At 48.1% G+C, this 24,934-nt stretch overlaps 1 protein-coding gene across 12 annotated transcripts in view; it reads left to right on the top strand.

Annotated features, from left to right (window-relative positions):
• LOC106603880 (transcription factor COE1-A) overlaps positions 1-24,934 on the top strand; it is a 334,815-nt gene that overhangs the window by 22,405 nt on the left and 287,476 nt on the right. For all 12 annotated transcript variants that reach the window (XM_045717375.1, XM_045717372.1, XM_045717371.1 and 9 more), the window contains exon 6: positions 22,262-22,330. In XM_045717375.1, coding sequence (XP_045573331.1) covers positions 22,262-22,330 — 69 coding nt within the window. The remainder of the gene's footprint in view (positions 1-22,261; positions 22,331-24,934) is intronic.

Genomic DNA, 24,934 nt, shown 5'->3' with positions numbered 1-24,934 from the left:
ATGTAAACATATATATATATATATACACACACACACACACACACACAGAAAGACACACGCACACACGCACACGCACACACACACACACACGCACACGCACACGCACACGCACACGCACAAAGACAAAGACACACACTCCTCTTTCGTACTCATATTTAGAACAGAAGTTATTCTCTGACCTTTCTTCAGAACAAAGTTAACTTTTACTCTTTAATTTGGGATAGTCACATGATTAATAGTAGCATTAGAAATGTACAATTATTATACGATATGCTTTTTAGTATGTGGTTTAGAGTCCATCATTACATGCCACCACCACAGTTGTACAGTATAACCATTTCCCATAGCAGTGTTGGATTGAGGCCCATAGCTCCACAGTGTTGGGTTGAGGCCCATAGCTCTATAGTGTTGGGTTGAGGCCCATAGCTCTATAGTGTTGGGTTGAGGCCCATAGCTCTATTGTGTTGGGTTGAGGCCCATAGCTCCACAGTGTTGGGTTGAGGCCCATAGCTCTATAGTGTTGGGTTGAGGCCCATAGCTCTATAGTGTTGGGTTGAGGCCCATAGCTCTATAGTGTTGGGTTGAGGCCCATAGCTCTATTGTGTTGGGTTGAGGCCCATAGCTCCACAGTGTTGGGTTGAGACCCATAGCTCTATAGTGTTGGGTTGAGGCCCATAGCTCTATAGTGTTGGGTTGAGGCCCATAGCTCTATTGTGTTGGGTTGAGGCCCATAGCTCCACAGTGTTGGGTTGAGGCCCATAGCTCTATAGTGTTGGGTTGAGGCCCATAGCTCTATAGTGTTGGGTTGAGGCCCATAGATCTATAGTGTTGGGTTGAGGCCCATAGCTCTACAGTGTTGGGTTGAGGCCCATAGCTCTATAGTGTTGGGTTGAGGCCCATAGCTCTACAGTGTTGGGTTGAGGCCCATAGCTCTATAGTGTTGGGTTGAGGCCCATAGCTCTATAGTGTTGGGTTGAGGCCCAGTCTGCGAGACACAACCATGGAGATGTGGATGCATTAGACAGTGATTTTTGGGATGCCAGTCCAATGTGTCCTGAACCACTCCCCAAGCCCCTCCCCCAGTCCCTCCCCTCCCTCAGCCCCTCCCGAGTCCCCTCCCCCAGCCCCTCCCCCAGTCTCAAACCCAGCCCCTTCCCCACTCTCATTCCCTCTCCTAGTCCCTCTCTCAGTCCCACTCCCAGTCTCTGTCTGTCTCAGTCTCTGTCTGTCTCTGTCTGTCTCTGTCTGTCTCCATCTCTGTCTGTCTCAGTCTCTGTCTGTCTCAGTCTCTGTCTGTCTCAGTCTCTGTCTGTCTCCATCTCTGTCTGTCTCCATCTCTGTCTGTCTCCATCTCTGTCTGTCTCAGTCTCTGTCTGTCTCAGTCTCTTCTGTCTCAGTCTCTGTCTGTCTCAGTCTCTGTCTGTCTCAGTCTCTGTCTGTCTCTGTCTCTGTCTGTCTCTGTCTCATGCATGGAGACTTGTGATTCTCCACGGAGGTTTCAAACAGTCTCAATTATAAGCAGAACATTTGTCTGTTCACCATTAATCAGTAATGTTAATTGCCGTTCACCACGATTAGCCATATGTTGCCAAGCCAGCTTGCAACCGTGAAACGTACAGAAAGTGCTTAGTCCTTTAATTTTACAAACTCAGTAATAGAATGAGCTTTCCAACGCTTTTATAAAGGAGACACACATGTATTTAAGGTCATATACAATTTGATGTGGAACAACAAAAAAGTTATTTCCAAATGATAAGATTCACTAATTAAACAAATTGGGATTTATTGTTTTGGTTTTAGACGAGAGCCGGTGAGCTGAAATAATTTGTCATGGTGTTGAGTGTTAGAGGTCCCGGTATGGTAGCAGTGTCCTCACAGCAACAGCCATCACTACATCCTGTTAATTACATGAGGCGATTTAGATGTATTTTCTTCAAAAGCTGCGGCAGGAAGGAAGCGTTGAGATTAAAGATGTGATTTCCTTTGGATGTCCTGCGGGAGCGAATGGAAGTTAACAGGAAAAGAAAATATCCCCCTCAACAAAGCTGGTGAAGGCATGTACTAATTAGCATAATTTTTGTTGGTGGAAGGCGAGAAGGTAATGGGGGTGGTAGAAGAAAATCCTGTCTCCCGTGGGTGCTGCCTGATGATTGGATTGCAGGGAAACCACTAATCAGTTCTAAAGTCATCCCCCCGTCCCCCTGTTCCTCCTCTCCCCTCACCCCCCTCCTCAAGCCTCACTCTATTCTGATCCAATGGGACCACACTGTGACCCAGTTCAGAGAGTCGCACAGAAATGAGAGCAAAGGAGAGACAGAGGAGGGAGGCCAAAGATGGAGAGCGATTAAGAGCAACAGAAAAGAGAGAGGGAAAAGAAAGAAAGAAAGAAAGAAAAAGATGCCCTCCTGCTACCCACAGCCCTTAGTGAGTCACAATGTACTCCTGCTACCTAAAGCCATTAGTGAGTCACAATGTACTCCTGCTACCTAAAGCCATTAGTCAGTCACAATGTACTCCTGCTACCTAAAGCCATTAGTGAGTCACAATGTACTCCTGCTACCTAAAGCCCTTAGTGAGTCACAATGTACTCCTGCTACCTAAAGCCATTAGTGAGTCACAATGTACTCCTGCTACCTAAAGCCATTAGTCAGTCACAATGTACTCCTGCTACCTAAAGCCATTAGTCAGTCACAATGTACTCCTGCTACCTAAAGCCCTTAGTGAGTCACAATGTACTCCTGCTACCTAAAGCCATTAGTGAGTCACAATGTACTCCTGCTACCTAAAGCCATTAGTGAGTCACAATGTAGTCCTGCTTCCCACAGCCCTTAGTCAGTTACAATGTACTCCTGCTACCCACAGCCCTTAGTGAGTCACAATGTACTCCTGCTACCTAAAGCCATTAGTGAGTCACAATGTACTCCTGCTACCTAAAGCCCTTAGTCAGTCACAATGTACTCCTGCTACCTAAAGCCCTTAGTGAGTCACAATGTACTCCTGCTACCTAAAGCCATTAGTGAGTCACAATGTACTCCTGCTACCCACAGCCCTTAGTCAGTCACAATGTACTCCTGCTACCTAAAGCCCTTAGTCAGTCACAATGTACTCCTGCTACCTAAAGCCCTTAGTGAGTCACAATGTATCCTGCTACCTAAAGCCCTTAGTCAGTCACAATGTACTCCTGCTACCTAAAGCCCTTAGTCAGTCACAATGTACTCCTGCTACCTAAAGCCCTTAGTGAGTCACAATGTATTCCTGCTACCTAAAGCCATTAGTGAGTCACAATGTACTCCTGCTACCCACAGCCCTTAGTGAGTCACAATGTACTCCTGCTACCCACAGCCCTTAGTGAGTCACAATGTACTCCTGCTACCTAAAGCCCTTAGTGAGTCACAATGTACTCCTGCTACCCACAGCCCTTAGTGAGTCACAATGTACTCCTGCTACCTAAAGCCCTTAGTGAGTCACAATGTACTCCTGCTACCTAAAGCCCTTAGTGAGTCACAATGTACTCCTGCTACCTAAAGCCCTTAGTGAGTCACAATGTACTCCTGCTACCTAAAGCCATTAGTCAGTCACAATGTACTCCTGCTACCTAAAGCCCTTAGTCAGTCACAATGTACTCCTGCTAACTAAAGCCCTTAGTCAGTCACAATGTACTCCTGCTACCTAAAGCCATTAGTCAGTCACAATGTACTCCTGCTACCTAAAGCCATTAGTCAGTCACAATGTACTCCTGCTACCTAAAGCCCTTAGTCAGTCACAATGTACTCCTGCTACCTAAAGCCCTTAGTCAGTCACAATGTACTCCTGCTACCTAAAGCCCTTAGTCAGTCACAATGTACTCCTGCTACCTAAAGCCCTTAGTCAGTCACAATGTACTCCTGCTACCTAAAGCCCTTAGTCAGTCACAATGTACTCCTGCTACCCACAGCCCTTAGTCAGTCACAATGTACTCCTGCTACCTAAAGCCCTTAGTCAGTCACAATGTACTCCTGCTACCCACAGCCCTTAGTCAGTCACAATGTACTCCTGCTACCTAAAGCCCTTAGTCAGTCACAATGTACTCCTGCTACCTAAAGCCCTTAGTCAGTCACAATGTACTCCTGCTACCCACAGCCCTTAGTCAGTCACAATGTACTCCTGCTACCTAAAGCCCTTAGTCAGTCACAATGTACTCCTGCTACCTAAAGCCCTTAGTCAGTCACAATGTACTCCTGCTACCCACAGCCCTTAGTCAGTCACAATGTACTCCTGTTACCCACAGCCCTTAGTCAGTCACAATGTACTCCTGCTACCTAAAGCCCTTAGTCAGTCACAATGTACTCCTGTTACCCACAGCCCTTAGTCAGTCACAATGTACTCCTGCTACCCACAGCCCTTAGTCAGTCACAATGTACTCCTGCTACCTAAAGCCCTAAGTCAGTCACAATGTACTCCTGTTACTCACAGCCCTTAGTCAGTCACAATGTACTCCTGTTACCCACAGCACTTAGTCAGTCACAATGTACTCCTGCTACCTAAAGCCCTTAGTCAGTCACAATGTACTCCTGCTACCTAAAGCCCTTAGTCAGTCACAATGTACTCCTGCTACCTAAAGCCCTTAGTCAGTCACAATGTACTCCTGCTACCCACAGCCCTTAGTCAGTCACAATGTACTCCTGCTACCTAAAGCCCTTAGTCAGTCACAATGTACTCCTGCTACCCACAGCCCTTAGTCAGTCACAATGTACTCCTGCTACCTAAAGCCCTTAGTCAGTCACAATGTACTCCTGCTACCTAAAGCCCTTAGTCAGTCACAATGTACTCCTGCTACCTAAAGCCCTTAGTCAGTCACAATGTACTCCTGTTACCCACAGCCCTTAGTCAGTCAAAATGTACTCCTGCTACCTAAAGCCCTTAGTCAGTCGCAATGTACTCCTGCTACCCACATCCCTTAGTCAGTCACAATGTACTCCTGCTACCCACAGCCCTTAGTCAGTCACAATGTACTCCTGCTACCTAAAGCCCTTAGTCAGTCACAATGTACTCCTGCTACCTAAAGCCCTTAGTCAGTCACAATGTACTCCTGCTACCTAAAGCCCTTAGTCAGTCACAATGTACTCCTGCTACCCACAGCCCTTAGTCAGTCACAATGTACTCCTGCTACCTAAAGCCCTTAGTCAGTCACAATGTACTCCTGCTACCCACAGCCCTTAGTCAGTCACAATGTACTCCTGCTACCTAAAGCCCTTAGTCAGTCACAATGTACTCCTGCTACCTAAAGCCCTTAGTCAGTCACAATGTACTCCTGCTACCCACAGCCCTTAGTCAGTCACAATGTACTCCTGCTACCTAAAGCCCTTAGTCAGTCACAATGTACTCCTGCTACCCACAGCCCTTAGTCAGTCACAATGTACTCCTGCTACCCACAGCCCTTAGTCAGTCACAATGTACTCCTGCTACCTAAAGCCCTTAGTCAGTCACAATGTACTCCTGCTACCCAAAGCCCTTAGTCAGTCACAATGTACTCCTGCTACCCAAAGCCCTTAGTCAGTCACAATGTACTCCTGCTACCCAAAGCCCTTAGTCAGTCACAATGTACTCCTGCTACCCAAAGCCCTTAGTCAGTCACAATGTACTCCTGCTACCCACAGCCCTTAGTCAGTCACAATGTACTCCTGCTACCCACAGCCCTTAGTCAGTCACAATTTACTCCTGCTACCTAAAGCCCTTAGTCAGTCACAATGTGCTCCTGCTAACTACACCCCTTAGTCAGTCACAATGTACTCCTGCTACCCACAGCCCTTAGTCAGTCACAATGTACTCCTGCTACCTAAAGCCCTTAGTCAGTCACAATGTACTCCTGCTACCCACAGCCCTTAGTCAGTGACAATGTACTCCTGCTACCTAAAGCCCTTAGTCAGTCACAATGTACTCCTGCTACCCACAGCCCTTAGTCAGTCACAATGTACTCCTGCTACCCACAGCCCTTAGTCAGTCACAATGTACTCCTGCTACCTAAAGCCCTTAGTCAGTCACAATGTACTCCTGCTACCCACAGCCCTTAGTCAGTCACAATGTACTCCTGCTACCTAAAGCCCTTAGTCAGTCACAATGTACTCCTGCTACCTAAAGCCCTTAGTCAGTCACAATGTACTCCTGCTACCTAAAGCCCTTAGTCAGTCACAATGTACTCCTGCTACCGAAAGCCCTTAGTCAGTCACAATGTACTCCTGCTACCCAAAGCCCTTAGTCAGTCACAATGTACTCCTGCTACCTAAAGCCCTTAGTCAGTCACAATGTACTCCTGCTACCCAAAGCCCTTAGTCAGTCACAATGTACTCCTGCTACCCAAAGCCCTTAGTCAGTCACAATGTACTCCTGTTACCTAAAGCCCTTAGTCAGTCACAATGTACTCCTGCTACCCACAGCCCTTAGTCAGTCACAATGTACTCCTGCTACCCACAGCCCTTAGTCAGTCACAATGTACTCCTGCTACCTAAAGCCCTTAGTCAGTCACAATGTACTCCTGCTACCTAAAGCCCTTAGTCAGTCACAATGTACTCCTGTTACCCACAGCCCTTAGTCAGTCACAATGTACTCCTGCTACCTAAAGCCCTTAGTCAGTCACAATGTACTCCTGCTACCCACAGCCCTTAGTCAGTCACAATGTACTCCTGCTACCTAAAGCCCTTAGTCAGTCACAATGTACTCCTGCTACCCACAGCCCTTAGTCAGTCACAATGTACTCCTGCTACCCAAAGCCCTTAGTCAGTCACAATGTACTCCTGCTACCTAAAGCCCTTAGTCAGTCACAATGTACTCCTGCTACCCAAAGCCCTTAGTCAGTCACAATGTACTCCTGCTACCCACAGCCCTTAGTCAGTCACAATGTACTCCTGCTACCTAAAGCCCTTAGTCAGTCACAATGTACTCCTGCTACCCAAAGCCCTTAGTCAGTCACAATGTACTCCTGCTACCTAAAGCCCTTAGTCAGTCACAATGTACTCCTGCTACCTAAAGCCCTTAGTCAGTCACAATGTACTCCTGCTACCTAAAGCCCTTAGTCAGTCACAATGTACTCCTGTTACCCAAAGCCCTTAGTCAGTCACAATGTACTCCTGCTACCTAAAGCCCTTAGTCAGTCACAATGTACTCCTGCTACCCAAAGCCCTTAGTCAGTCACAATGTACTCCTGCTACCCAAAGCCCTTAGTCAGTCACAATGTACTCCTGCTACCCAGAGCCCTTAGTCAGTCACAATGTACTCCTGCTACCTAAAGCCCTTAGTCAGTCACAATGTACTCCTGCTACCCACAGCCCTTAGTCAGTCACAATGTACTCCTGCTACCTAAAGCCCTTAGTCAGTCACAATGTACTCCTGCTACCCAAAGCCCTTAGTCAGTCACAATGTACTCCTGCTACCCACAGCCCTTAGTCAGTCACAATGTACTCCTGTTACCTAAAGCCCTTAGTCAGTCACAATGTACTCCTGCTACCCACAGCCCTTAGTCAGTCACAATGTACTCCTGCTACCTAAAGCCCTTAGTCAGTCACAATGTACTCCTGCTACCTAAAGCCCTTAGTCAGTCACAATGTACTCCTGCTACCCACAGCCCTTAGTCAGTCACAATGTACTCCTGCTACCTAAAGCCCTTAGTCAGTCACAATGTACTCCTGCTACCCACAGCCCTTAGTCAGTCACAATGTACTCCTGCTACCTAAAGCCCTTAGTCAGTCACAATGTACTCCTGCTACCCACAGCCCTTAGTCAGTCACAATGTACTCCTGCTACCCACAGCCCTTAGTCAGTCACAATGTACTCCTGTTACCTAAAGCCCTTAGTCAGTCACAATGTACTCCTGCTACCCACAGCCCTTAGTCAGTCACAATGTACTCCTGCTACCTAAAGCCCTTAGTCAGTCACAATGTACTCCTGCTACCCAAAGCCCTTAGTCAGTCACAATGTACTCCTGCTACTCACAGCCCTTAGTCAGTCACAATGTACTCCTGTTACCCACAGCCCTTAGTCAGTCACAATGTACTCCTGCTACCTAAAGCCCTTAGTCAGTCACAATGTACTCCTGCTACCCACAGCCCTTAGTCAGTCACAATGTACTCCTGCTACCTAAAGCCCTTAGTCAGTCACAATGTACTCCTGCTACCCACAGCCCTTAGTCAGTCAAAATGTACTCCTGCTACCTAAAGCCCTTAGTCAGTCGCAATGTACTCCTGCTACCCACATCCCTTAGTCAGTCACAATGTACTCCTGCTACCCACAGCCCTTAGTCAGTCACAATGTACTCCTGCTACCTAAAGCCCTTAGTCAGTCACAATGTACTCCTGCTACCTAAAGCCCTTAGTCAGTCACAATGTACTCCTGCTACCCACAGCCCTTAGTCAGTCACAATGTACTCCTGCTACCTAAAGCCCTTAGTCAGTCACAATGTACTCCTGCTACCTAAAGCCCTTAGTCAGTCACAATGTACTCCTGCTACCTAAAGCCCTTAGTCAGTCACAATGTACTCCTGCTACCCAAAGCCCTTAGTCAGTCACAATGTACTCCTGCTACCTAAAGCCCTTAGTCAGTCACAATGTACTCCTGCTACCCAAAGCCCTTAGTCAGTCACAATGTACTCCTGCTACCCACAGCCCTTAGTCAGTCACAATGTACTCCTGCTACCTAAAGCCCTTAGTCAGTCACAATGTACTCCTGCTACCCACAGCCCTTAGTCAGTCACAATGTACTCCTGCTACCCAAAGCCCTTAGTCAGTCACAATGTACTCCTGCTACCTAAAGCCCTTAGTCAGTCACAATGTACTCCTGCTACCCAAAGCCCTTAGTCAGTCACAATGTACTCCTGCTACCTAAAGCCCTTAGTCAGTCACAATGTACTCCTGCTACCCACAGCCCTTAGTCAGTCACAATGTACTCCTGCTACCTAAAGCCCTTAGTCAGTCACAATGTACTCCTGCTACCCACAGCCCTTAGTCAGTCACAATGTACTCCTGCTACCTAAAGCCCTTAGTCAGTCACAATGTACTCCTGCTACCCTAAAGCCCTTAGTCAGTCACAATGTACTCCTGCTACCTAAAGCCCTTAGTCAGTCACAATGTACTCCTGCTACCTAAAGCCCTTAGTCAGTCACAATGTACTCCTGCTACCCACAGCCCTTAGTCAGTCACAATGTACTCCTGCTACCTAAAGCCCTTAGTCAGTCACAATGTACTCCTGCTACCTAAAGCCCTTAGTCAGTCACAATGTACTCCTGTTACCCACAGCCCTTAGTCAGTCACAATGTACTCCTGCTACCTAAAGCCCTTAGTCAGTCACAATGTACTCCTGCTACCCACAGCCCTTAGTCAGTCACAATGTACTCCTGCTACCCAAAGCCCTTAGTCAGTCACAATGTACTCCTGCTACCTAAAGCCCTTAGTCAGTCACAATGTACTCCTGCTACCCACAGCCCTTAGTCAGTCACAATGTACTCCTGCTACCCACAGCCCTTAGTCAGTCACAATGTACTCCTGCTACCTAAAGCCCTTAGTCAGTCACAATGTACTCCTGCTACCCACAGCCCTTAGTCAGTCACAATGTACTCCTGCTACCCACAGCCCTTATTCAGTCACAATGTACTCCTGCTACCCACAGCCCTTAGTCAGTCACAATTTACTCCTGCTACCTAAAGCCCTTAGTCAGTCACAATGTGCTCCTGCTAACTACACCCCTTAGTCAGTCACAATGTACTCCTGCTACCCACAGCCCTTAGTCAGTCACAATGTACTCCTGCTACCCACAGCCCTTAGTCAGTCACAATGTACTCCTGCTACCTAAAGCCCTTAGTCAGTCACAATGTACTCCTGCTACCCACAGCCCTTAGTCAGTCACAATGTACTCCTGCTACCTAAAGCCCTTAGTCAGTCACAATGTACTCCTGCTACCTAAAGCCCTTAGTCAGTCACAATGTACTCCTGCTACCTAAAGCCCTTAGTCAGTCACAATGTACTCCTGCTACCCACAGCCCTTAGTCAGTCACAATGTACTCCTGCTACCCACAGCCCTTAGTCAGTCACAATGTACTCCTGCTACCTAAAGCCCTTATTCAGTCACAATGTACTCCTGCTACCCACAGCCCTTAGTCAGTCACAATGTACTCCTGCTACCTAAAGCCCTTAGTCAGTCACAATGTACTCCTGTTACCCACAGCCCTTAGTCAGTCAAAATGTACTCCTGCTACCTAAAGCCCTTAGTCAGTCGCAATGTACTCCTGCTACCCACATCCCTTAGTCAGTCACAATGTACTCCTGCTACCCAAAGCCCTTAGTCAGTCACAATGTACTCCTGCTACCTAAAGCCCTTAGTCAGTCACAATGTACTCCTGCTACCCACAGCCCTTAGTCAGTCACAATGTACTCCTGTTACCCACAGCCCTTAGTCAGTCACAATGTACTCCTGCTACCTAAAGCCCTTAGTCAGTCACAATGTACTCCTGCTACCCACAGCCCTTAGTCAGTCACAATGTACTCCTGCTACCTAAAGCCCTTAGTCAGTCACAATGTACTCCTGCTACCTAAAGCCCTTAGTCAGTCACAATGTACTCCTGCTACCCAAAGCCCTTAGTCAGTCACAATGTACTCCTGCTACCCACAGCCCTTAGTCAGTCACAATGTACTCCTGCTACCCACAGCCCTTAGTCAGTCACAATGTACTCCTGCTACCCAAAGCCCTTAGTCAGTCACAATGTACTCCTGCTACCTAAAGCCCTTAGTCAGTCACAATGTACTCCTGCTACCCACAGCCCTTAGTCAGTCACAATGTACTCCTGTTACCTAAAGCCCTTAGTCAGTCACAATGTACTCCTGCTACCTAAAGCCCTTAGTCAGTCACAATGTACTCCTGCTACCTAAAGCCCTTAGTCAGTCACAATGTACTCCTGCTACCTAAAGCCCTTAGTCAGTCACAATGTACTCCTGCTACCTAAAGCCCTTAGTCAGTCACAATGTACTCCTGCTACCTAAAGCCCTTAGTCAGTCACAATGTACTCCTGCTACCCACAGCCCTTAGTCAGTCACAATGTACTCCTGCTACCTAAAGCCCTTAGTCAGTCACAATGTACTCCTGCTACCCTAAAGCCCTTAGTCAGTCACAATGTACTCCTGCTACCTAAAGCCCTTAGTCAGTCACAATGTACTCCTGCTACCTAAAGCCCTTAGTCAGTCACAATGTACTCCTGCTACCCACAGCCCTTAGTCAGTCACAATGTACTCCTGCTACCCAGAGCCCTTAGTCAGTCACAATGTACTCCTGCTACCCTAAAGCCCTTAGTCAGTCACAATGTACTCCTGCTACCCACAGCCCTTAGTCAGTCACAATGTACTCCTGCTACCCACAGCCCTTAGTCAGTCACAATGTACTCCTGCTACCTAAAGCCCTTAGTCAGTCACAATGTACTCCTGCTACCCACAGCCCTTAGTCAGTCACAATGTACTCCTGCTACCTAAAGCCCTTAGTCAGTCACAATGTACTCCTGCTACCCACAGCCCTTAGTCAGTCACAATGTACTCCTGCTACCTAAAGCCCTTAGTCAGTCACAATGTACTCCTGCTACCCACAGCCCTTAGTCAGTCACAATGTACTCCTGCAACCCACAGCCCTTAGTCAGTCACAATGTACTCCTGTTACCTAAAGCCCTTAGTCAGTCACAATGTACTCCTGCTACCCAAAGCCCTTAGTCAGTCACAATGTACTCCTGCTACCTAAAGCCCTTAGTCAGTCACAATGTACTCCTGCTACCCAAAGCCCTTAGTCAGTCACAATGTACTCCTGCTACCTAAAGCCCTTAGTCAGTCACAATGTACTCCTGCTACCCACAGCCCTTAGTCAGTCACAATGTACTCCTGCTACCTAAAGCCCTTAGTCAGTCACAATGTACTCCTGCTACCTAAAGCCCTTAGTCAGTCACAATGTACTACTGCTACCTAAAGCCCTTAGTCAGTCACAATGTACTCCTGTTACCCACAGCCCTTAGTCAGTCACAATGTACTCCTGCTACCTAAAGCCCTTAGTCAGTCACAATGTACTCCTGCTACCCACAGCCCTTAGTCAGTCACAATGTACTCCTGCTACCCACAGCCCTTAGTCAGTCACAATGTACTCCTGCTACCTAAAGCCCTTAGTCAGTCACAATGTACTCCTGTTACTCACAGCCCTTAGTCAGTCACAATGTACTCCTGTTACCCACAGCACTTAGTCAGTCACAATGTACTCCTGCTACCTAAAGCCCTTAGTCAGTCACAATGTACTCCTGCTACCTAAAGCCCTTAGTCAGTCACAATGTACTCCTGCTACCTAAAGCCCTTAGTCAGTCACAATGTACTCCTGTTACCCACAGCCCTTAGTCAGTCACAATGTACTCCTGCTACCTACAGCCCTTAGTCAGTCACAATGTACTCCTGCTACCCACAGCCCTTAGTCAGTCACAATGTACTCCTGCTACCTAAAGCCCTTAGTCAGTCACAATGTACTCCTGCTACCTAAAGCCCTTAGTCAGTCACAATGTACTCCTGCTACCCACAGCCCTTAGTCAGTCACAATGTACTCCTGCTACCTAAAGCCCTTAGTCAGTCACAATGTACTCCTGCTACCCAAAGCCCTTAGTCAGTCACAATGTACTCCTGCTACCTAAAGCCCTTAGTCAGTCACAATGTACTCCTGCTACCTAAAGCCCTTAGTCAGTCACAATGTACTCCTGTTACCCACAGCCCTTAGTCAGTCACAATGTACTCCTGCTACCTAAAGCCCTTAGTCAGTCACAATGTACTCCTGCTACCCACAGCCCTTAGTCAGTCACAATGTACTCCTGCTACCCAAAGCCCTTAGTCAGTCACAATGTACTCCTGCTACCTAAAGCCCTTAGTCAGTCACAATGTACTCCTGCTACCCACAGCCCTTAGTCAGTCACAATGTACTCCTGCTACCCACAGCCCTTAGTCAGTCACAATGTACTCCTGCTACCTAAAGCCCTTAGTCAGTCACAATGTACTCCTGCTACCCACAGCCCTTAGTCAGTCACAATGTACTCCTGCTACCCACAGCCCTTAGTCAGTCACAATGTACTCCTGCTACCCAAAGCCCTTAGTCAGTCACAATGTACTCCTGCTACCCAAAGCCCTTAGTCAGTCACAATGTGCTCCTGCTACCCTAAAGCCCTTAGTCAGTCACAATGTACTCCTGCTACCCAAAGCCCTTAGTCAGTCACAATGTACTCCTGCTACCCAAAGCCCTTAGTCAGTCACAATGTACTCCTGCTACCCTAAAGCCCTTAGTCAGTCACAATGTACTCCTGCTACCCAAAGCCCTTAGTCAGTCACAATGTACTCCTGCTACCCTACAGCCCTTAGTCAGTCACAATGTACTCCTGCTACCTAAAGCCCTTAGTCAGTCACAATGTACTCCTGCTACCTAAAGCCCTTAGTCAGTCACAATGTACTCCTGCTACCTAAAGCCCTTAGTCAGTCACAATGTACTCCTGCTACCCAAAGCCCTTAGTCAGTCACAATGTACTCCTGCTACCTAAAGCCCTTAGTCAGTCACAATGTACTCCTGCTACCCACAGCCCTTAGTCAGTCACAATGTACTCCTGCTACCTAAAGCCCTTAGTCAGTCACAATGTACTCCTGTTACCCACAGCCCTTAGTCAGTCACAATGTACTCCTGCTACCTAAAGCCCTTAGTCAGTCACAATGTACTCCTGCTACCCACAGCCCTTAGTCAGTCACAATGTACTCCTGCTACCCACAGCCCTTAGTCAGTCACAATGTACTCCTGCTACCTAAAGCCCTTAGTCAGTCACAATGTACTCCTGCTACCCACAGCCCTTAGTCAGTCACAATGTACTCCTGCTACCCACAGCCCTTAGTCAGTCACAATGTACTCCTGCTACCTAAAGCCCTTAGTCAGTCACAATGTACTCCTGCTACCCACAGCCCTTAGTCAGTCACAATGTACTCCTGCTACCTAAAGCCCTTAGTCAGTCACAATGTACTCCTGCTACCTAAAGCCCTTAGTCAGTCACAATGTACTCCTGCTACCTAAAGCCCTTAGTCAGTCACAATGTACTCCTGCTACCCACAGCCCTTAGTCAGTCACAATGTACTCCTGCTACCCAAAGCCCTTAGTCAGTCACAATGTACTCCTGCTACCCACAGCCCTTAGTCAGTCACAATGTACTCCTGCTACCTAAAGCCCTTAGTCAGTCACAATGTACTCCTGCTACCCAAAGCCCTTAGTCAGTCACAATGTACTCCTGCTACCTAAAGCCCTTAGTCAGTCACAATGTACTCCTGCTACCCAAAGCCCTTAGTCAGTCACAATGTACTCCTGCTACCTAAAGCCCTTAGTCAGTCACAATGTACTCCTGCTACCCACAGCCCTTAGTCAGTCACAATGTACTCCTGCTACCTAAAGCCCTTAGTCAGTCACAATGTACTCCTGCTACCTAAAGCCCTTAGTCAGTCACAATGTACTCCTGCTACCCAAAGCCCTTAGTCAGTCACAATGTACTCCTGCTACCTAAAGCCCTTAGTCAGTCACAATGTACTCCTGCTACCCAAAGCCCTTAGTCAGTCACAATGTACTCCTGCTACCCAAAGCCCTTAGTCAGTCACAATGTACTCCTGCTACCTAAAGCCCTTTAGTCAGTCACAATGTACTCCTGCTACCTAAAGCCCTTAGTCAGTCACAATGTACTCCTGCTACCTAAAGCCCTTAGTCAGTCACAATGTACTCCTGCTACCCAAAGCCCTTAGTCAGTCACAATGTACTCCTGCTACCCACAGCCCTTAGTCAGTCACAATGTACTCCTGCTACCTAAAGCCCTTAGTCAGTCACAATGTACTCCTGCTACCTAAAGCCCTTAGTCAGTCACAATGTACTCCTGCTACCCACAGCCCTTAGTCAGTCACAATGTACTCCTGCTACCTAAAGCCCTTAGTCAGTCACAATGTACTCCTGCTACCCACAGCCCTTAGTCAGTCACAATGTACTCCTGCTACCTAAAGCCCTTAGTCAGTCACAATGTACTCCTGCTACCTAAAGCCCTTAGTCAGTCACAATGTACTCCTGCTACCCAAAGCCCTTAGTCAGTCACAATGTACTCCTGCTACCTAAAGCCCTTAGTCAGTCACAATGTACTCCTGCTACCCACAGCCCTTAGTCAGTCACAATGTACTCCTGCTACCCACAGCCCTTAGTCAGTCACAATGTACTCCTGCTACCTAAAGCCCTTAGTCAGTCACAATGTACTCCTGCTACCCACAGCCCTTAGTCAGTCACAATGTACTCCTGCTACCTAAAGCCCTTAGTCAGTCACAATGTACTCCTGCTACCCAAAGCCCTTAGTCAGTCACAATGTACTCCTGCTACCCACAGCCCTTAGTCAGTCACAATGTACTCCTGCTACCTAAAGCCCTTAGTCAGTCACAATGTACTCCTGCTACCTAAAGCCCTTAGTCAGTCACAATGTACTCCTGCTACCCACAGCCCTTAGTCAGTTACAATGTACTCCTGCTACCTAAAGCCCTTAGTCAGTCACAATGTACTCCTGCTACCTAAAGCCCTTAGTCAGTCACAATGTACTCCTGCTACATAAAGCCCTTAGTCAGTCACAATGTACTCCTGCTTCCCACAGCCCTTAGTCAGTCACAATGTACTCCTGCTACCTAAAGCCTGTAGTCAGTCACAATGTACTCCTGCTACCTAAAGCCCTTAGTCAGTCACAATGTACTCCTGCTACCTAAAGCCTTTAGTCAGTCACAATGTACTCCTGCTACCTAAAGCCCTTATTCAGTCACAATGTACTCCTGCTACCTAAAGCCCTTAGTCAGTCACAATGTACTCCTGCTACCCAAAGCCCTTAGTCAGTCACAATGTACTCCTGCTACCTAAAGCCTTTAGTCAGTCACAATGTACTCCTGCTACCTAAAGCCCTTATTCAGTCACAATGTACTCCTGCTACCTAAAGCCCTTAGTCAGTCACAATGTACTCCTGCTACCTAAAGCCCTTAGTCAGTCACAATGTACTCCTGCTACCTAAAGCCCTTAGTCAGTCAGAATGTACTCCTGCTACCCACAGCCCTTAGTCAGTTACAATGTACTCCTGCTACCTAAAGCCCTTAGTCAGTCACAATGTACTCCTGCTACCTAAAGCCCTTAGTCAGTCACAATGTACTCCTGCTACCTAAAGCCCTTAGTCAGTCACAATGTACTCCTGCTACCCACAGCCCTTAGTCAGTCACAATGTACTCCTGCTACCTAAAGCCCTTAGTCAGTCACAATGTACTCCTGTTACCCACAGCCCTTAGTCAGTCACAATGTACTCCTGTTACCTAAAGCCCTTAGTCAGTCACATTGTACTCCTGCTACCTAAAGCCTTTAGTCAGTCACAATGTACTCCTGCTACCTAAAGCCCTTATTCAGTCACAATGTACTCCTGCTACCTAAAGCCCTTAGTCAGTCACAATGTACTCCTGCTACCCACAGCCCTTAGTCAGTCACAATGTACTCCTGCTACCCACAGCCCTTAGTCAGTCACAATGTACTCCTGCTACCTAAAGCCCTTAGTCAGTCACAATGTACTCCTGCTACCTAAAGCCCTTAGTCAGTCACAATGTACTCCTGCTACCCACAGCCCTTAGTCAGTCACAATGTACTCCTGCTACCTAAAGCCCTTAGTCAGTCACAATGTACTCCTGTTACCCACAGCCCTTAGTCAGTCACAATGTACTCCTGCTACCTAAAGCCCTTAGTCAGTCACAATGTACTCCTGCTACCCACAGCCCTTAGTCAGTCACAATGTACTCCTGCTACCCACATCCCTTTGTCAGTCACAATGTACTCCTGCTACCTAAAGTCCTTAGTCAGTCACAATGTACTCCTGCTACCTAAAGCCCTTAGTCAGTCACAATGTACTCCTGCTACCCACAGCCCTTAGTCAGTCACAATGTACTCCTGCTACCTAAAGCCCTTAGTCAGTCACAATGTACTCCTGCTACCCACAGCCCTTAGTCAGTCACAATGTACTCCTGTTACCTAAAGCCCTTAGTCAGTCACAATGTACTCCTGCTACCTAAAGCCCTTAGTCAGTCACAATGTACTCCTGCTACCTAAAGCCCTTAGTCAGTCACAATGTACTCCTGCTACTCACAGCCCTTAGTCAGTCACAATGTACTCCTGCTACCTAAAGCCCTTAGTCAGTCACAATGTACTCCAGCTACCCACAGCCCTTAGTCAGTCACAATGTACTCCTGTTACCTAAAGCCCTTAGTCAGTCACAATGTACTCCTGCTAACCACAGCCCTTAGTCAGTCACAATGTACTCCTGCTACCTAAAGCACTTAGTGAGTCACAATGTACTCCTGCTCTCCACATATATGTTTCTGCACCCAGAGAGGGGAATGAGGTAAGAGAGAGGGGGGAGAGGGGAATGAGGTAAGAGAGAGGGGGGAGAGGGAAATGAGGTAAGAGAGAGGGGGATAGGGGAATGAGGTAAGAGAGGGGGAAAGGGGAATGAGGTAAGAGGGGGAGAGGGGAATGAGGTAAGAGAGGAGGTAGAGGAGAATGAGATAAGAGAGGGGGGAGAGGGGAATGAGGTAAGAGAGGGGAGAGAGGGGAATTAGGTAAGAGAGAGGGGGAGAGGGGAATGAGGTAAGAGAGAGGGGGGAGAGGGGAATGAGGTAAGAGAGGGGAGAGAGATAGAGGGATGGAGTGGGTGATAGTGGGATGAGGTAAGAGAGAGGATGCAGAAATAGAGGGATGGAGAGGGGGAGAGGGGAATGAGTTAAGAGAGATGGTAGAGCGATAGAGGGATGGAGAGGGGGAGAGGGGAATGAGGTAAGAGAGAGGGGGTAGAGATAGAGGGATGGAGAGGGGGAGAGGGGAATGAGGTAAGAGAGAGGGGGAGAGCTAGAGGGATGGAGAGGGGGAGAGGGGAATGAGGTAAGAGAGAGGGGGGAGAGATAGAGGGATGGAGAGGGGGGAGAGAGGAATGAGGTAAGAGAGAGGGGGGAGAGATAGAGGGATGGAGGGGGTGATAGAGGGATGAGGTAAGAGAGAGGGGGGAGAGATAGAGGGATGGAGGGGGTGATAGAGGGATGAGGTAAGAGAGAGGATGGAGGGCCTTCCAAGTAGTGCAGTGGTCTAAGGCTAGCTGTGCCACTAGATATCCTGGTTCAAGTCCAGGCTCTGTCGCAGCCGGCCACGACCGGGAGACCCATGGGGCGGCGCACAATTGGCCCAGCGTCGTCCTGGTTAGGGGAGGGTTTGGCCGGCAGGGAAGTTCTTGTCCCATCGCACTCTGGCGACTCCTGTGGCGGGCCGGGCGCAGTGCATGCAGACACGGTCGCCAGGTGTACAGTGTTTCCGCCGACACATTGTTCTGGCTGGCTTCCGGGTTAAGTGGGCATTGTGTCAAGAATCAGTGCCGCTTGGTTGGGTTGGGTTTCGGAGGACGCACGGCTTTTGACCTTCGCCTCTCCCGAGTCCGTACAGGAGTTGCAGCAATGAGACAAGACTGTAACTACCAATTGGATGCCACAAAACTTGGGGAGAAAATGGGGGTAAAAATAACGAGAGGATGGAGAGATAGGCTGATTCAGTGCAGAGGGGAGCCCTGTAGAAGGGAGACAATGCCTTGGGTTTTATGTGACAGGCCTGTCCCCAGCCCCATTCAAATTCCCACGGCCATCTGTGCACTGGAAACATGAGCTGGGAGTCTCTCCAAGCTGCTCCTTTTCCCCCTGCAGCCTCCCTCCCTCCCTGCCTGTCTGAAGCTCCCAACCACCGTACCCAGGTTGTGGACTTTTTGGGGGTCTAAAACAAGATTTGGTTGGGGGGATTTCATTCATTCCTTGAGACTCTTTGGGCCATTGAAATGCTCAGACTGATCGTGTGGAGTTAGGAAACAAATTTCAAGATATTGACATACCCAGCCCTGATTCGCTCATAGAGCCCTTACCAAAATAAACGGTCATTGGTCTATTATAAGAGGGTTTCCCAAACTCAGTCCTGGGCCAACTCATCATCAAGCTTTGATTATTTTAATCAGGTGTGTGGTGCTAGTGCAAAAACTGAAACGTGCACCCAGGGTTGGCCCCAGGACCGAGTTTGGGAAACCCAGTAAAGTGGCTTGCGAAAGTATTCACCCACCTTGTCATTTTTCTTATTTTGTTGCCTTAGAACCTGGAATTAAAATGTATTTTGTGGGGGTTTGCATCATTTACACAACATGGCTACCACTTTGAAGATGCAAAACATTTTTTATTGTGAAACAAATAAGAAATAAGACAAAAAACTAAAAACTTGAGTGTGCATAACTATTCACCCTCCCCAAAGTCAATACTTTGTAGATTCACATTTTGCAGCAATTACAGCTGCAAGTCTCTTGGGGTATGTTTCTATAAGCTTGGCACATCTAGCCACAGGGATTTTTGCCCATTCTTCAAGGCAAAACTGCTCCGGCTCCTTCAAATTGGATGGGTTCCGCTGGTGTACAGAAATCTTTAAGTCATACCACAGATTATCAATTGGATTGAGGTCTTTGCTTTGACTAGGCCATTCCAAGACATTTAAATATTTCCCCTTAAACCACTTGAGTGTTGGTTTAGCAGTATGCTTAGGGTCACTTTCCTGCTGGAAGGTGAACCTCCGTCCTAGTCTCAAACCTCTAGAAGACTGAAACAGGTTTCCCTCAAGAATTTCACTGTATTTAGCGCCATCCATCATTCCTTCAATTCTGACCAGTTTCCCAGTCCCTACCGATAAAAAACATCCCCACAGCATGATGCCGCCACCACCATGCTTCACTGTGGGGATGGTGTTCTCAGGGTGATGCGAGGTCTTGGGTTTGCGCCAGACATTGCATTTTCCTTGATGGCCAAAAAGCGAAATTTTAGTCTCATCTGACCAGAGTACCTTCTTCCATATGTTTGGGGAGTCTCCTACATGCCTTTTGGCGAACACCAAATGTGTTTGCTTATTTTTTTCTTTAAGCAATGTTTTTTTTCTTCTGGCCACTCTTCTGCAAAGCCCAGCTCTGTGGAGTGTACAGCTTAAAGTGGTCCTATGGACAGATACTCCAATCTCCGCTGTGGAGCTTTGCAACTCCTTCAGGGTTATCTTTGGTCTCTTTGTTGCCTCTCTGATTAATGCACTTCTTGCCTGGTCTGTGAGTTTTGGTGGGCGACCCTCTTTTGGCAGGTTTGTTGTGGTGCCATATTCTTTCCATTTTTTGATAATGAACTTAATGGTGCTCTGTGGGATGTTCAAAGTTTTGGATATTTTTTTTATAACCAAACCGTGATCCGTACTTCTCCACAACTTTGTCCCTGACCTGTTTGGAGAGCTCCTTGGTCTTCATGTTGCCTCTTGCTTAGTGGTGTTGCAGACGCTGGGGCCTTTCAGAACAGGTGTATATATTCTGAGATCATGTGACAGATCATGTGACACTTAGATTGCACACAGGTGGACTTTATTTAACTAATTATGTGACTTCTGAAGGTAATTGGTTGCACCAGATCTTATTTAGGGGCTTCATAGCAAAGGGGATGAATACATATGCACGCACCACTTTTCCATGTTTTATTTTTTAAATTTCACTTCACCAATTTGGACTATTTTGTGTATGTCCATTACATGAAATCCAAATAAAACTCCATTTAAATTACATGTTGTAATGCAACAAAATAGGAAAAACGCCAAGGGGATGAATACTTTTGCAAGGCACCGTATTATCATAAAATCAGATTATGTTGTCATGATCTGGGCCATAAACTCCTTCCCAGCTGAATGAAATGAAATTTCAGCCATTTTTCAAAGGGTATAATCATAATTTTCACAATTTCATAGTGTGGAAATATCCTTAAAGGATACCAGAAAATCGCCTTCTTAACTGCACTGCTCCTTTAAAACGCTCTCTGCCGTCAAAAGGGGGACCACTCAAATATTTTGCCTGCGAGGCAGGGGAGAGGGTGTCAGGTTAGCAGTGAACAGAGCGAGGCAGGGGAGAGGGTGTCAGGTTAGCAGTGAACAGAGCGAGGCAGGAGAGAGTGAACAGAGCGAGGCAGGGGAGAGGGTGTCAGATTAGCAGTGAACAGAGCGAGGCAGGGGAGAGGGTGTCAGATTAGCAGTGAACAGAGCGAGGCAGGGGAGAGGGTGTCAGATTAGCAGTGAACAGAGCAAGGCAGGGGAGAGAGTGTCAGGTTAGCAGTGAACAGAGAATGTTTCACCCAAGACAGTGAAGTGAAATGGAGGAGAGACCGGGAGAGAGAGGAAGGGGGTGCCTGCTACCTGCCTCAGGTGATACTAGGGGTGCCGCCCCCCCCCCAGCACACCTGTCATTCCCTAACCAGGCCTCTGTATGGCCTGTCTTTGTGGGCTGCTTTAACAAAGCCATATGTAGAGAAAAATAATGCACCCAGACACACAGACAGAGGCAGTCTGTTCTACAGGTGACAAAGGGCTGGGTGGGCCTGGGAAAGCCTTAGTTCAGCCTTCAGAACAGGACCAGGCTGGTTGATAATTGGAAGGCTACCTTCCCCTTTATCCTGTGGAGATCTGGGCCTGGGCCTAGCTGAAGCAGCTCTCCCTGAAACATGAGTGTGTTTTTATTTCTCTTTCTAACCCCCCTCTCTCCTCTCCCTCTCTCCCCTCTCTCCCTCTCTCCCCACTCTCCCCACTCTCCCCTCTCTCCTCTCTCTCCCCTCTCTCCTCTCCCTCTCTCCCCTCTCCTCTCCCTCTCTCCCCACTCTCCCCTCTCTCCCTCTATCCCCTCTCTCCACACTCTCCCCTCTCTCCCTCTCTCCCCACTCTCCCCTCTCTCCCCACTCTCCCCTCTCCCCCTCTCTCCCCACTCTCCCCTCTCTCCTCTCTCCCCACTCTCCCCTCTCTCCCCACTCCCCCTCTCCCCCTCTCTCCCCACTCTCCCCTCTCTCCTCTCTCTCCCCTCTCTCCTCTCCCTCTCTCCCCTCTCCTCTCCCTCTCTCCCCACTCTCCCCTCTCTCCCTCTATCCCCTCTCTCCACACTCTCCCCTCTCTCCCTCTCTCCCCACTCTCCCCTCTCTCCCCACTCTCCCCTCTCCCCCTCTCTCCCCACTCTCCCCTCTCTCCTTCTCTCCTCTCTCTCCCCTCTCCCCTCTCTCCTCTCCCTCTCTACCCACTCTCCCCTCTCTCCCTCTCTCCCCCCTCTCTCTCTCTCTCCCCTCTCTCCCCTTTCTGTGCCCCTCAGCCGCTGCTGTGACAAGAAGAGCTGTGGCAACCGCAACGAGACCCCGTCTGACCCCGTCATCATCGACAGGTACCTTCACACACTCCTCCGCATGCTCAACTACTCCTACTGTGACCGCATTGTGTGTGTGTGTGTGTGTGTGTGTGTGTGTGTGTGTGTGTGTGTGTGTGTGTGTGTGTGTGTGTGTGTGTGTGTGTGTGTGTGTGTGTGTGGCCTCCTATGAGGCTGCTGATGCAGTGAGGGAACAGTATAAGGGTCAGGTTAGAACAGTCAGCTCATGTATCTACTGAGGTTTGGCCCAGAGAATACCCACCCTATGGTACTACAGTGAGTACGACAGTGAGAACTACAGTGAGAACTACAGTGAGAACTACAGTGAGTACTACAGTGAGTACTACAGTGAGTACTACAGTGAGTACTACAGTGAGTACTACAGTGAGAACTACAGTGAGTACTACAGTGAGTACTACAGTGAGAACTTCAGTGAGAACTACAGTGAGAACGTCAGTGAGAACTACAGTGAGTACTACAGTGAGAACTACAGTGAGTACTACAGTGAGTACTACAGTGAGAACTACAGTGAGTACTACAGTGAGTACTACAGTGAGAACTACAGTGAGAACTACAGTGAGTACTACAGTGAGAACTACAGTGAGTACTACAGTGAGTACTACAGTGAGTACTACAGTGAGAACTACAGTGAGTACTACAGTGAGAACTACAGTGAGAACTACAGTGAGTACTACAGTGAGTACTACAGTGAGAACTACAGTGAGTACTACAGTGAGAACTACAGTGTATGTGGAGTGATCAGGTTCCACAGCGTGTGCTCCTCCACAGTGAGGGAGGACGAGGAGAGCCAGAATGAGGAGGCTGTCCTCTCCTCTCCCCTTAATAAAACCCACATGGATAATGGACTGTGAAACAATAGCTGCCAAAGTGCCTGGAGCCCCCTCCCTCCCTCCCTCTCCCCTCCCTCCCTCCCTCCCTCCCTCCCTCCCTCCCTCCCTCCCTCCCTCCCTCCCTCCCTCCCTCCCTCCCTCCCTCCCTCCCTCCCTCAACTTCCCTCATGCCTCCAGGGCACCTAAACACAGGCCTTCTCTCTTCTACTCTGAGCATGTATCTGTCTCAGTTGGACAGGAGTCTTCAGACCTGGGCATCCTCTACAGGCTTACTGAACTAAGGTTATTGGACCAGGCCTGCTGGTAGTTGTGTTAGACCCAGAGTACTGCAGATTATATGGTTGTTGTTGTGTTGTCTGTGTTATGACATCTATCTAACACAATAATCCTGGTTGTATTTACTCTGTTGATCTCCGAAAACGACTGTATCTCAACGGCTGTGTGAGGTAATGTTGGCTGGATAGTGTAGTTCCACTACTGTCTCTCTCTATTCCCCTGACTGGGTCTGCCTGTCCGTCCTCTCTCTCTGTGTTGTACTGTGGCTACTACGGCACGGCTGCTCTGGAGACAGTGCTTACGGAGCAGAACTGGAACATACCAAATAGTAGAAAGCTTTTGATTTACACCCCACAGAGTTGCGTTGGTTCACCCCAGTTATTGTTTAGTGCCACGGGACAGACCTGATTTGTTGCTTTTTGTCAAACGGAACCTGGAGCTTATTGGTGAAGATGAAATCCCACTGAAAGAGGATTTGGGAGACGTGGTGCTTATGTATGTATGTATGTATGTATGTATGTATGTATGTATGTATGTATGTATGTATGTATGTATGTATGTATGTATGTATGTACAGTATGTAAGTATGTATGTATGTACAGTATGTATGTACAGTATGTATGTATGTACAGTATGTATGTATGTATGTATGTATGTATGTATGTACAGTATGTATGTATGTATGTATGTATGTATGTATGTATGTATGTATGTATGTATGTATGTATGTATGTAAGTATGTATGTATGTATGTATGTATGTATGTATGTATGTATGTACAGTATGTATGTATGAATGTATGTACAGTATGTAAGTATGTATGTATGTAATGGTGCATATGTGCATTGTCCGTCCAGTATATTGTTGGATTTCAGTATTCCAAGAGAATGTACGTATATTCAGGCCAAACTCTCATGGACATGCCCGTACACACCCACACCCACACTTACACCCACACTTACACCCACAACCACACTTACACTTACACCCACACCCACAACCACACGTACACCCACACCCACACCCACACTTACAACCACACTTACACCCACACTTACACCCACAACCACACTTACACCCACACCCACACTCACACCCACAACCACACTTACACCCACACCCACACCCGTGTTGCCCCTGTAAAGGTGGATGGCAGTAGTGTTTGCTGTGGTAATGTATTCACTGACCTGCGCTACAGGAAGGACACAGATGCACATCAGCTGTGGCGCAGCTCTCCCAGTGCCAGGAGAGGAGAGGAGTGGGACTCATACCTGGCTCACGTGTTCTGCCCCCCTCCTCTCCTCTTCCCCTCACCGCCCAACGTTCCGCTTCGCTGGGCCAGAAAGGGTCAGTGCCCCTGGAGGGGGGGGGGCAGCTGGAAGCCCCCCTCCCTTACCCACCCAGCCCCCTTCCTCCTCTCTCTACCGTCACACACCTTCAGACTTCAGTGAACAAACAGGGCTCAGATGAGCATGGGCAGATGAACCCAGTAACT

Source organism: Salmo salar, chromosome ssa04 (genome assembly GCF_905237065.1).
Source record: "Salmo salar chromosome ssa04, Ssal_v3.1, whole genome shotgun sequence".
Lineage (NCBI taxonomy): Eukaryota > Metazoa > Chordata > Actinopteri > Salmoniformes > Salmonidae > Salmo > Salmo salar.
Note: the sequence above shows the minus strand (reverse complement) of the source record. Positions and strands in the feature narration are given on the sequence as shown.